The sequence below is a fragment of the Mus caroli genome, chromosome 11, assembly GCF_900094665.2.
Source record: "Mus caroli chromosome 11, CAROLI_EIJ_v1.1, whole genome shotgun sequence".
NCBI classification, from domain to species: Eukaryota; Metazoa; Chordata; class Mammalia; order Rodentia; family Muridae; genus Mus; species Mus caroli.
Window position 1 is genome coordinate 1,085,146 of NC_034580.1, and position 13,344 is coordinate 1,098,489.

Below are 13,344 nucleotides of genomic sequence, written 5' to 3' on the forward strand. Positions count from 1 at the left end.
GCTGGGATTAAAGGCGTGCGCCACCACGCCCTGCGAGTATCTTTTTTCAAGTCTTCCTGGCACTGAGGGTTGAGACAGGGCTCGGGCCACCTCCCCAGTGTCACCTCTTAGTCCGGTTAAGTGGCCCTTGTGAGTTTAACTAGAAGGGGGGGACAGAGATGAGGCCAGGCCCTACCTCTGTGGCCAGCTTCCAGCTTCCTGTGTGTCTGCCCACTGTTGCTTCCTGTTCTGTTTATTGCCTCCAAGTTCAGGAAACCAACGAGTGCCCCACCCCCACCCTTACACACCCGTGATTATTTAATAGCAGCCGTGCTACAGTCTCTCGCTCTCTTTTGGAAAACCCAGTGGGGAAAGGAAGCTGACAGCTCGAGCTCTGACATCAGCGTTGTCCCTGTGCCAAAAATCCAGGGTGGCCGGGGCGGGAGGGGCAGGGCGGGGAGGGAACCAGTTGCTGGTGGCCCCCATGACACGAGGCTGCCCTAAGGTTCCCAGGGACGGGGGGCCAGACATCGAAAGGCAGAGACACAAGGACACATGCATATTCATGCACAGGGTCATGCCTGTCTACCACCCAGATCCTCACAGGCTCACACAGGCATGGACACACACATGCATTCATGTGTGTACGCATGCAAGCGCTCACACACTTTGGGTCAGGGGAGGACTTGCAGAGTCCATTTCTGTCTTAGCCGCGCGCACACACAGACAAACACTCTAATCAAATGCATACACACACACACAGCAGGGCCAGACACTGATGAACGCAGACTCAACACTGACACCGCACACGCACAAAAGCTCGCTGAGACTCAGACACAGGCTCCGGGAAGCTCCTTGCGCTCAGGGATTCTGTAGAGCGCCCTCTTCTGGATGCAGCTGTGCTCCTGGGCCTAGGCCACCCTGAAGGAGCCCAGGCACTTCCTCCTGTGGTGTGTATGAAGGGCCCCTGATGCCTATGAGCAAAGGCTCGGTAGTTGTGACTGTCCCCAGCCTCACCTGGGTAAGGCAGGGAGCCCTGAGGGTCTAAGGCTGAGGGAGGAAGTGGTTCTGGAGAAGCCGGGCTCTGCAAGGGACTTCGTCACTGCTCGGCCTGGTGCCAGGCTTCCACCCCCACACCATGCCTCTGGCCTGCCCATACCTGGGCCCACAATGCACCTCTGGCCCATTCCTGAGCTGGCTTTAGTGGAAGCCACAGTTGAAGTCAGGCACCCTGTGCTGCTGACTGCTGACCGGCCTTGGGCAAGTCACATAGACCGTGTGGGCCAGGCCTGCGTTCCTGTGGCTATCTGTGGACAACTGGGAAGAGTGCTTCAGGGAGCCATGCTCGCCCTGGCAATGTCGATGTATTTTGTCATCCCATTTTTCTTTGAAGGTGCTACCAGCACCTTGTAACTTGTGCCTGTAACTTGTGGGGCGCTAGCGGCCGGTGTGAGAGCATTGTTCTCCGTCTCTGTGACCTGGACACTCAGGAGAATAGGGCCAAAGTATGAATGCTTATTCAACATGTACACAAACTCCTGACCTGTGGGAGAGCAACCTAACATACAGAAAAAGGACCGGAGGGTAGTGTCAGGGTGGGACTGGCCACCAACATGCCACACCCTGGCCTCTGGCCCTACTGAGGGTCAGCTCTGTGGGCTGCTATTTCCTTTGCTGTTTCTAGAACTGAAGAGGGGGAGGGGATGCAGAGACTCTGATTCACCTCTAGGGGTTTGATTCCTGACGCAGAACTAGTCAGGAAGTGTCGGGGTGATGCTGGGGCTGTTGGCTGTTGGCCAGACTACTTGAGGCTCTTCTTTGGCTCTGAGCGGGTGCCATTGGTGCCTGCCAGAGATCTGGTGGGGGGAAGGTAAGAAGCTGCAGATTCCATGGCAGCGCTCCGTCTGACACAGGACTGACACAGGACGGCTTGCTGATATTCTCCATGGCTGACCACTACCAGGGTCCATGTCCACCCCCAAGGACTGAGAGACCCAGAAGCCAGGCCAGCCCTAACCAGCCCTAACCAGCCCTAACCAGCCCTAACCAGCCCTAACCAGCCCTAACCAGCAGAGTATGCTGAGTCTTTCCAGGCCTGGTCCAAACCCCCTATTCCCCGTTGGCCAGAGTTGACTGAGCATCTACCCTGAATCATCCTTGTTTTCAGAGGGGAAACTGAGGCTCAGAGAGGAGCCATCATCCAGGGCCAGTTCATCCAGTGTTCCCAAAGTAACTTATCAACTTAAGGGTATCAGCTCTACAGTGCCTCAGAGTCAGGGCTGCAGGTCTAAGGACACCCTCATTTCTCAAGGCGGACAATGGAGCCGCCTCTGCCTTTTGGGGCACGTTATCGACTGCCTAGTCCGTGCCAGGGACAGTCTCAGGTTTCTCCTATTTCCTTTGACACCTGTCACCAGCTAGGGCCTTGAGAAGCATCCTCCAGCCCCCAGTTTCCTCTCAGAGCTCACCTCACAGTTTTGTGCTCACCTTTCAGCAATTTCAGGTGAGATCGCCAAAGCCCAGCTGAGGCTCTGTGTTTTGAAGAACTGAGATTGTTCAGGGGAGGACGCAGGGAGAACCGGGGCTGGCCTGCCTGTGGAGCAGCTCAGCATCTGGGTCATTGGTCTTGGGGAATTCCCAGTGCCCAGAGAGCCTGTTTCCTTACCTGCTGAGTAACCACTGCCCACACAGGATGCCTGGCTGGCAGGCCACCTCCCCAAACCTTGCAAGCAGTCACTGCTCTGCTGTCCTCTCTCCTGAGTCTGAGAGCCCCAGGGCCCAGGAAAGAGACAGCCCAGCAAGCAGGCAAGGGGCTAGCCCCCACCCCCGCGTTTCCCCCACTCCCACCCCCGGGGGCTCTGCAGGGGGCAGCTGGTGATTCAAATTCCTTTGAGCTGAGCTTTTCAGATGGGGTCTGGGGGTGAATCAGCTCCTGGCTGGTAAGGTCCAACCAGCAACTGTCTTCATCTCCAGCCTTGAATGGGGGTGTCTGTCGTGTATGTGTGTGTGTGTGTGTGTGTGTGTGTGTGTGTGTGAGAGAGAGAGAGGGGGGTGTGTGTGTGTGTGTGTGTGTGTGTGTGAGAGAGAGAGAGAGAGAGAGAGAGAGAGAGAGAGGGAGAGTTCTTGATATCCTGTCTGAGGTGTTTTTTTCTGAGGTACCCCTGAAGCTGGGAGCTGTGGGGTGAGGAATACCCAGTTTCCTGTCTGTTGTTGCCCTTAGCTTTGGAGTGTGCCCATTTCTTCATCTCTAGATAGGACAAAGATCTCTGTTTCACAGAGGAGTCTTTTTTTTTAAAATTTATTTATTTATTATATGTAAGTACACTGTAGCTGTCTTCAGACACTCCAGAATAGGGCATCAGATTTCGTTATGGATGGTTGTGAGCCACCATGTGGTTGCTGGGATTTGAACTCTGGACCTTTGGAAGAGCAGTCGGTGGTCTTAACCACTGAGCCATCTCGCCAGCCCATCACAGAGGAGTCTTTAAGGTTCACACAGGAGGCTTGCTGGGTGGCAGGATCCCTGCTGGACCCCAGGCCCTTCCAACCAACACATTGTGAGTGTGTGTGTGTGTGTGTGTGTGTGTGTGTGTGTGTGAAGGGTCCACTTCCCAAAAGCCACAGAGCTTGCACCTCACTGAGCCAAATCTCCAGCCTGCTTCTAAATGAGGTCAAAGTCCGCACATGCTTCAAACCACCAGAGCTCCTCCTACCTTTGCCCAGACCACTTTCAAGGTGTAAAATGCTTAACAAAAATAGATGGCATCTGCGGAGTGGTCCCTCCTGACCAGCACCGTCTGGAACAGACCCCTTTCCAAGCCCCCAGAGCCCAAACAATATGTGCCTACTTGAAACAAGAATGGGCACCAAGGCTGAGTGAATGGGTCAGGGCTGCAGGGGGCTGAGGGGCTCTTCCTTCTGAAAGTCATTGCCTCCTAGAGGGGTCACTGGATCTTGCAAGCCAGAAGCTCTGCCCTTAACTCTTTGTGTATAGGTCTTTACCTGCCACCCCCTTAACCTCCAGAAGTGAAAAACAAGTAAGTGCAAGTGGCTATGAGGTCCTGGGAGACAGTTGTGGCTGTTGAGTGACAAGTCAGTGGGAAAGGCAAGGCTGACTGGCCCTATGTGTCAAAGTGGACAGAAGAGAGGACTCTGAAGGGCTTTGGGAAGGCCCAGGCTAGCTTAGGTTTGCAGACCAGTCTACAATCTCACTTCCTGGAAAGAAGCACTGGAGACTGCACTTGGGCCTGGCATGGCAGCCCCTATCCCTGCTGAGGGATTCCCTGGGTGGAAACGGGCTGTCCCTCTCATCCTGGAGCCTGTCAAACCCCTAGCAGGCCCAGTGTGCAGGAGCTGGACAGGCTGCAGATGAAGTCACAGCTGGAAGGGGCTGGGCTGGGGCTGCCACTCCAGGGTGGGGCCCAGGGTCACAACCCTGGGAACAGGCAGCCAAGAAGGGAGGATGTCTTCTGTGAGGGAGCAGAGGGGAAACACACATACAGCGGCACAGAGAGGGAGGGACGGATGCAAACCCCCAGCTCAAGCCAGCCACGTTGCAGGCGGCTTGAAGACAGAGGCTCGGCTCTGCTTGGAGACCTTTCCTGGTGCCTCCTCAGAGGCCTGTCACAGGTGGTGCTCAGACATGGACTGGAGCAGGAGGCAGGGCCTGGTGCACCAAGGGGCCCAGAGCACTGGGGGAGCATGGACTAAGTCAGGTACTGTGAGAGGGGAAACTGAGGCACAAATGAGTCAACTAGTTCACTGAACTCAAAAGGTCCTATTCTAAGTGTCTTCTGGAACCTGTTCCCACCTCCTGTTTCCTGCAGGGTGGAGCTGAGATTAAATGACTGTTGAGTGGACCCATGTGGGGTCTAGTGATCCAGAGAGCAGTGCAAGGCCTGGAAGTCCTCTGGAGGGATGTAGAGGAGAGCCAGGCACAGGAGTGGAGCCGTTAGGGATGAGGCCTCCGTGACTGGAACACGCAATGAGGTGTTTAGCCTTGGGGACAGGAGGTGGATAGAGAGGACCATGATGGCTTTCGGGGCTGATAGAGTTGGGGCCCATGTAAGGACACCAGGCAGAGTCAGACAGCAGCTGTTCGGAAGACGTGATGGTGGACGAGGGCCGATTCAGACTTGGTGTGCTCTGAGTAGTTCTGGTGGGGTGGCGCTGGGATGTGTGGGGTGTGGAGTCACATGCTAACCTATGTGTACAAGAATGGTAAACCCCAGACGGGGGTCACCAATGAAGAGACAAGGTGTGTCAGAGTGCAGGGAGAAAGAAAGGGTGCCAACCTGGTGGCTTTATCACTCCACTATGCGAGGCTCTGCCAAAAGACCACAAGAAACAAGAATCTGGAGGGGGCGGGGTCTATGTGTGGGGGCGGGGCGAGGAGAACAGGCACAAGGCACCCTGCTAGGATAAAAACACCTGAGTAGATCCTGAATATGGCTCAGGGCAGGAGCTAGGGACATGGGGGTGAGCGAAGGGGCTGGAGCAGCCAGGCAACGCTTTGTCAACCCCAATTGTCCCACTTGGATCTGAGGTTAGGTCAGATGGAAAGGTGGGGATAGGGTCCCCCAGAGCAATGACACCTCCAGGTCTAGAAGGACCCAATGGCTCGGGATAGCATGGCCCTAGGCAGGTGGGTTTGGTCAGTGCTCTCTCACCGAATGCTTCTCTGTACTGCTTCATATTTAGTGGGGAGACCCTGGTCTTATTTCATCCTGTCTTCTTCCCCACTGTCCCTCAGAGAGTCTCTAATCTACCAGCAAGGACCCACCTCGGGATCCTGCCGTAGATCTGTAAGAAGCACCTGTTAGGAGTCACCTTTGAACTCTGAGGCCAAGCACTAGGGGCTTCCAAAGAGTGTCAGCCATTCCTAGGCACCCAGAGGAAGCAGGATCCCCATTTTGCCCAGCCTCCCTGATCATTGCTTTAGGGGTCCCTTCAACATAGTAAAGCTGAGTTCCTGCCCAGATAGTTCCCAGATAGATGATACCACCTCAGACTCTTACCAGTCCTCCTTAGAGGGGGCATGCTATGGCTGGGGGGAGGGGGGAGACCCTCTGGCACAACTGGCAGCAAGCCCCTTTGTCGTCTCTTTACCCATTGGCAATGGACAGGCTGAAGAAAGGCCACCCCTAAGGTGACTTCCAGCGTCCACATTCTGCTTCACTTTATGACTGTCTAAAGTTCAAAAGGGCCCCGTCCCCCTTCTGAGAAACTGCTTCTCAGTGGAACCCCAGCCTGACTCCTTTTGCTGCCCCGCAAAGCCCCTCCCCCCCCAGGGGACACAAAGGTAACCTCCAGTCTGTTGCCACCCTCCCAAACCCAGTTGAAACTGGAACGTCTGAAGGGGGGCACAGGCTGAGGACCCCTCTAAATCCCCCTGAGACCCTCTCCCCACCAGACCCATCTGCAAAAAACGCCCAGAGCAAACCACTTAGGAAAACCACAGGGCGTTTTTTTGTTGTTGTTGAAGACTTCATTATAATTTTATCAATCAAATTCTTAGAAGAAGGAAAAAGTCTGCCCTCCCCACCCTCCCCCCTCACTCTTCCCCCCTCCCCCTTCACTCTCACTTTCTTCCATTCATAATTTCCTATGATGCACCTCAAACAACTTCCTGGACTGGGGATCCCGGCTAAATATAGCTGTTTCTCTGTCTTACAACACAGGCTCCAGTATATAAATCAGGCAAATTCCCCATTTGAGCATGAACTTCTGAAAACGGCCTGCATCTAAGGTCTCCTCCAAGGCCCTCTGGAGTCCAGCCCATAATGAAGGTCTTGGCCGCAGGTAAATCCATGCGCCGGGCGCCGATTTAAGAGTCCCGGCTGCGGGCGCGCCGGCAGCCTGGGGCGCTGGGCGAGCACCCGCGGGACACCCGCCCGCCGCGCCACTCGGACACTTGGGGCGCCCGCGCAGTCCGGGCCCGCCGGAGGCGCTGGGTGGCGGCCGGGAGCGAGCGCCGCACATGGTCCGGGCACCGCGCGCCCAGCCCGCCGGGGCCAGCAGGTTGGCGGTGAGGGACCTGGCCGGCGCAGCCTTGCTCCACCGCCTTCTCTCCTCGCCCCACTGCTCTCCTGTGCTGCTCTTACTTCTCCGCTGTCGCCTAGATTTACCCTCCCTCTTTCTTTTTCTTTCTTTCCGCTTTCTCTTTTTCCAACTGCGTCCCGGGCTGCTCCCTGGGAGGGGCGCAGGCGGCTGAGCAGCTTGCAAACTCCGGCCAGGACCGGCGCAGGTGCCGCTTCCGTCTGCTAGTCCCTGGAAAGCTGTGATTGGCGCGAGATGAGATGCAGGTATGGGTACCCCCGCAGCTATTCCGGGGCCCTAACAGTGTTTGGGGATGCTGAGATCAATAGAAGACTCCAGGGGAGTGAACTTAAGGTTCTAGGGTCTTTTTAGTCCCAGTATGGGGAGTTCAGGTGGGAGGTCTCCAGCCTCCCTTAAGAGATGACTTCAGCCTTTATCACCTTCTGGTGTCTTTAGCCTGGTGTTGGAAAGGCTGAGCTGGGGTGAGGGGGCCGGTGAAGCTGAAAGTGAAGGACGGGCAGGCGCCCCGGGGGAGGGGTGATCCTCGACAGGCCCGGACAGCTCCCGGCTCTCCTGACACCTTTCGCTTTCCTCTTGCGTGTCTGCCTGCGACCTTTCCCCCCAGCCTCTTTCCTGGTTGCACCATTTCCTCTCATTCCAAAGTATGGGGGGGGGGGCTGTAGCAAGCAGGGGTGAAAGATGATTTGGTTGGAGAGTGGGCACCTGCAGAACAAACAGGTGGAAAGTTTTCTATAGGGGACTAGTCTCATTGAGGAAGATGGGATTAAAGGCAATCGTTTTTTAGGAAGCCAGAGTCTGGTGGCAGTTTTAAGAGATGGTCTACAGAAACCCCCGCTCCCAGCCTGCACGGCCTGCAAGGGGTCCAGCTCAGAGTTCTAGGCTGCAGTGGGCCAATGAACAAGTTAAGAATCTGGCCGGTCCTGGAAAGGGGAAGACAGTTTATTTCTCTTCCCCTCTGCTGGACCTAGTACCATCCATCTAGGGTACCAGGAGGGATGAGGCTAGATGGTTGAGTGCCCCCCCCCAGGCCTAGCTTTCAGATGGTACAAATGGCTCCCGCCTTGATGGTACCTTGCTTCTCTACTCAATCCAGTGGCATAGATGAGGAAACTGAGGCCTGGGAGCAGGGAAAGAGAAAGCCAGAGAGCCAGGGAACCTCAGTAGAGCAGGAGACTAAAGACAGATGGAGGGTGGGAGGGGGTAGGAAGGAAGGGCCTCGCTGAGGTGCCCCCCCCCAGCCCCTGTGCCATGACCCTCAGCCAGGCTTCCTGCCTTTCCAGTCACCCTCCGTGTCTCTTCCAGGGATTGTACCCTTACTGCTGCTGGTTCTGCACTGGAAACACGGGGCAGGGAGCCCCCTTCCCATCACCCCTGTAAATGCCACCTGTGCCATACGCCACCCATGCCACGGCAACCTCATGAACCAGATCAAGAATCAACTGGCACAGCTCAATGGCAGCGCCAATGCTCTCTTCATTTCCTATGTAAGTTACTTTCCTGGGGTACTGAGGAAGGGGGGAGCTGCCTGGCCTGGAGGGGTGCCCTTCAGAGCTGGAAGAGCGCTGTGGGAACCCATGGCTTCCTCCCCACACCCTAGCCAAGGCTCAGAGACTGGTGGGCACCACTCACCAGCAAGTTGGGGTGAGAGGTGGGGACTGTGCTTTCTGTCTTGTCCCATGGCTCAGGGTACCAAAGAAGAGGCTATGCAGTGACTGGACAGGGAGGTGTCATTGAAAGCAGTGTGTGTGGGGGGCCCAGGAAGAGGCTGGGGTGACTGAAAGTGCAAGTGTATGTGGTGTTCTGGCTGAGGTGACACCTGTGACATGCCACATTTCCTCTATCCATTTATGTCACCGTGACCTTGGTGAGTGAGTTCACATTTCTGATCATTGCTGACTAATGATTCTAGTTGCCTACAGGGCAGCAAGTGGAGTCCCATGTCACAGGTGGGGAAACAGAGGTGCAAGAGCTTGCCCCAAGGGTTGGTGGCAGGCTAGAACACTCACCCTGACTCCCACATTACCTCTCCTCTCTTCTGCAGTACACAGCTCAAGGGGAGCCGTTTCCCAACAATGTGGAAAAGCTATGTGCGCCTAACATGACAGACTTCCCGTCTTTCCATGGCAATGGGACAGAGAAGACCAAGTTGGTGGAGCTGTATCGGATGGTTGCATACCTGAGTGCCTCCCTGGCCAATATCACCCGGGATCAGAAGGTCCTGAACCCCACTGCTGTGAGCCTCCAGGTCAAGCTCAATGCTACTATAGACGTCATGAGGGGCCTCCTCAGCAATGTGCTTTGCCGTCTGTGCAACAAGTACCATGTGGGCCACGTGGATGTGCCACCTGTCCCCGACCACTCTGACAAAGAAGCCTTCCAAAGGAAAAAGTTGGGTTGCCAGCTTCTGGGGACATACAAGCAAGTCATAAGTGTGGTGGTCCAGGCCTTCTAGAGAGGAGGTCTTGAGTATACCATGGACTGAGGGGTCTCAGGAGCAGGATCTGGATGTGGGGAGGGGGGCTCAAAATGTGCTGGGTTTTGGGACATTGTTAAATGCAAAACGGGGCTGCTGGCAGACCCCAGGGATTTCCAGGTACTCACTGCACTCCGGGCTGGGCCGTGATGGAGTCTGGCAAAGTTGAAACTTCCATAGGCAGAGCCGTCATTCAACCCAGCACCAGCTAGAAATGGCAACGAGGATGTTGGGCTGAGAGATTTCTGTCCCATTCACTCACTCACTCACTCACTCACTCACTCACTCACTCACTCACTCACTCACTCATTCACTCAGCCCCTTGCTTGCTGGGTGTATGAACAAGCTATACAAGTTGTCTACAGCAGACAGCAAAGGGCTGGGAAGTGTCCTAGACCCCTACAGAGTCACCATCATCTGGTCCTTTGCTGTCTCTCAGAGAAACTTTGGAAGGCTTGGTTGGGATGTTAGAGGGCTAAGGGGACTGGGATCCAGAAGGAATCCTTTATTTTATTTTATTTTTTAAGTTTTGTGGGTGGAAGGGTACCCTGGGATGGAATGTGTCTTCTCTTGAGTTGGATTAGAGTGTTCAGGCTTAGAGACTGTCAGATGGAAGAGTAGGTCACCAGTGTTCAGGCTCTTACAGACGCACAGCGGCCATCTTCCAGTTGTCAAAGCCTGATGAACTCGGTTAGCTTCTTTGCAGTCCCCCCACAGCCTGGCGTGGTTGGGGTCTACCAGATGGACCTAGAAGTGAGGTGTGTGCAGGCAGGAAGAGGCAGGCTGCAGAGTCAGGTTCCCAGAGTCCTCCCGGGGAAGGATCGCTAACTGTGTAGGAGTCAGGGAAGGAGCAAGGCAGCCAGCCATTGCTGAAGCAGTAGCCGACTGCAGGTTTCATCTGCTTCTCAACCCCTGAGAACAGGTGATCTTGAGCAGACAGACAGGTAGCATAAAGTAGAATGTCGGGTCTGAGGCCCCGGAGGTTGCAAAGGTACTTGAAGGGGACCAGAGGGCTGTCTTGGGTCCCTGGAGCATGGAGAAGCAGAACTTGAGGTCGGGGTCTCAGGGAAGATGAGACCCAAGTGCTGTGTCTGATCCAGCACAGCTGTCTATTTATTACTGTGTCCTATTTATATTAACTTATTGGTGCTTTAAATGGCAAAGTTAATTCTCCGAAATGGTATGAGGCTCCTTCCATGGGAGCTGGGGCCAAGACTCTCCCTAGTGGGGCCTGGTCTGGAGGCACATGATTGTTACAGGTGCAGCTCATGGGTCAAATCAGAGAGCTGGCTAGCTCCTCTGTCTCCCACTGTGACTCACTTTTAGGGTGTCAGAGTCCCCCAGAAAAAGCTGGGCCAGTTTGCCTCTCTGTCTGCTTCTGTCTCTGTCCGAGTCTATCTCTGGTCTCTGTCCGAGTCTATCTCTGTCTCTCTCCCCCTCTCCCCCTCTCCCCCTCTCCCCCTCTGGTATCCAAGGGGGTGGAGCAGTTTCTTGTTGTTTTGTCCCACTGAGCTCTCTGGCACCCCCTAGATTCCTGCTATGCGGTGCACCATTCATAATGAAGTGAATGGCTCTGGAACCTTGGGCAAAACTGATTCCTTCTTCCTCAAATCGCAGCTGAGGAGTGCTGAGACATCCTGACCCGGCACCCAGCGTGCTTTCGACCAGCATGGAAGCTCCTCGGGTGGCCCGAACACCCACAGAGGGTGAATACAGGAGGTTGGAGCAGTGCAGGCCCTGAACTGGGCCTGAACGGCTGCCCAGTGCGCCAGAGAAGGGGAGATCAAGGCCCGAGACGCCTGGGACGCAGACCAGGAAGCTGTGGTCCTTGCTTCATCGCTGCCTTCCCACTCCCGCCCATGTCTGGGCTCCCAGGCAGGGAATCCGATCTGATCTCTCCTTTGTGCTGGGGCCAGGCAAGCAGAGGAACGCCCTCGATCTGGGAGCAGGGTAAGGAGGAAGGCAGCCAAGCTGGGGCAGTGGCTGACTACAGAGCTAGCTGCCTGCCTCTCAGGCTCTGAATAGGGCGGTCCTTAGCAGTTCAGCCGTGGGATTCTGCTTCACGCGGTTTTGCACCTTTCTCTGTCACTCTCTAAGCACTTTACCTGGACGGCAGGTGGACAGGCCCTGGAGCTCTGGCTTAGGAAAGGCCTGGAACCATAGATGCAGCAAGGAGACTATGGTGGGGGCCAGTCGTGTCAGCGACAAAGTTGCTCCACCGTGCTCCTGTTGCTGCATCAGGCTCATCTCAGGACTGGCTGCCCTTCTCCAAGCTGAGAGTCAATTTGTCTAAAAGCCAAGATGATGCCACAGCCTGGGGCCTGCTGGGCTTTGTCATCACTTCACATCTGTATGGACTTGGACTCTCTGGGCTCCGCCCACCTGGCAGCTTTGAAGGCTCAGGGACCAATGGACTCTCTCTGTGCACCCACCACCCCCCAACGCAACCACCTGCCTGCATCTTACTCCATCAGTTGCCCAGCATCCCAGAACCATTGAGCCTCTGGGGTAAACAGACTTTAGGGGCAGGCAGTTGCTCACCTGACATCTTTCACCTGGAAGCATTGACTTCCACCGAGCATAGTGGGTAGTGTGTCTGGACCAGAGAAGAAGGGATGGGGCATTTTGCAGTTTATCCAGAGAGAAGCAAAGGGGCCTTTATTTATTATTTAAAACGTCAAACCTGAAAGCACTGAGAGTTTACTGGTCTGCCCCCCCCCCCTCTTGTCTATTTCTGTGTCCTTGGTCCTGACTCCAGCAACCCAGCTCTGCTTTGCCTGCTCTCTGGAGCAGACATGGTATGTGGACCAGGACCCCGGAGTCTTGCATGGTAGTGGCTTCAGAAGGGAAATGATATGACTGTCTGCATTTGGATGACTCCCCAGTCCCAGCCCAGCCTCTCCTTTGCACTGCTGCTCTCCCTCTTTCCTTTCCTTTGGAAGGGACTTGGCCTTGGGTGACAAATTCCTCTTTGATGAATGTACCCTGTGGGAATGTTTCATACTGACAGATTATTTTTATTTATTCAATGTCATATTTAAAATATTTATTTTTTATACTGAAGGAGTGCCTTTTTTTAAAAGAAAAAATGAAATAATAAAGAACTCATTCTTGTTGAACCTTCTGGAGTGTATTGATTTGGTGAGGGCTGGTGGGGGAACAGCCTGTTGGGACTATTGGAAGATTGGAAGATGAGATTTCCTCCGTCGGTCCAGTAGGGGTAGGAGGGTGGGATTTGGGCCCAGAAATAACAGTGAGTGGTGATCAGAATATGAGGTGCCACTAAGAGAGGGGACCGATGGCTTCCATGGGTGCTGGTGTGACATCTCACTAAACACAACAGTCAATTTGTTCCTGGTTAGTTGAGGAGGGCACTGAAGCCCAGAGCGATGGAACTGAATATTCAGAGTAATCTAAAATGTTGAGGTCACCCCTCCCAGTGAGAGGTGACCCCAGCTAGTCCCCAGCCCAATGGGCGTGGGCCCACTTAGCTCCCAGCCCTCATGTTCTCTCTGTGTGGAGTTTCAGGGATTTGGAAATGGCGTCTGCCTGGAGCTCTGTCACCCAGGAAGGGTCCACAGGCACAGGAGCATCATCAACATTGGTCCAGAGGCTCCTATCAGAATCACACGAGACATTGTGCCCTAAGTGGGCTAACTAGGCAGCCATGACAGCATTTCTGCAAGGCTTTTCTGGGGGTACCGATGGCTCTCAGGGAGTGCTTCCTCCCATGAAGAGATGCTTTCTCCACAGCACCCTTTCTCCTCTATTCCTTGGGGAACCGTGGGGGTCAAACTGGTAGACACAGATGTGTCTGGTAGGTCCCCTAAATA

The 13,344-nt window shown here is 54.8% G+C and overlaps 1 protein-coding gene across 2 annotated transcripts in view; it reads left to right on the forward strand.

Moving 5' to 3' along the window:
• The window catches only part of Lif (LIF interleukin 6 family cytokine), a 15,679-nt gene extending 3,049 nt beyond the window's left edge, over positions 1 to 12,630 (forward strand). Inside the window, exons 2-4 of one of the 2 annotated variants that reach the window (XM_021178075.1) lie at positions 6,660 to 6,780; positions 8,341 to 8,522; positions 9,080 to 12,629. In XM_021178075.1, coding sequence (XP_021033734.1) covers positions 6,762 to 6,780; positions 8,341 to 8,522; positions 9,080 to 9,490 — 612 coding nt within the window. In that variant the 5' untranslated portion in view covers positions 6,660 to 6,761 and the 3' untranslated portion in view covers positions 9,491 to 12,629. Of the gene's footprint in view, positions 1 to 6,659; positions 6,781 to 6,958; positions 7,284 to 8,340; positions 8,523 to 9,079 lie in introns of those variants that run through there. The other variant, XM_021178076.1, reaches the window with a different exon arrangement.
• Positions 12,631 to 13,344: the final 714 nt, after the last annotated feature.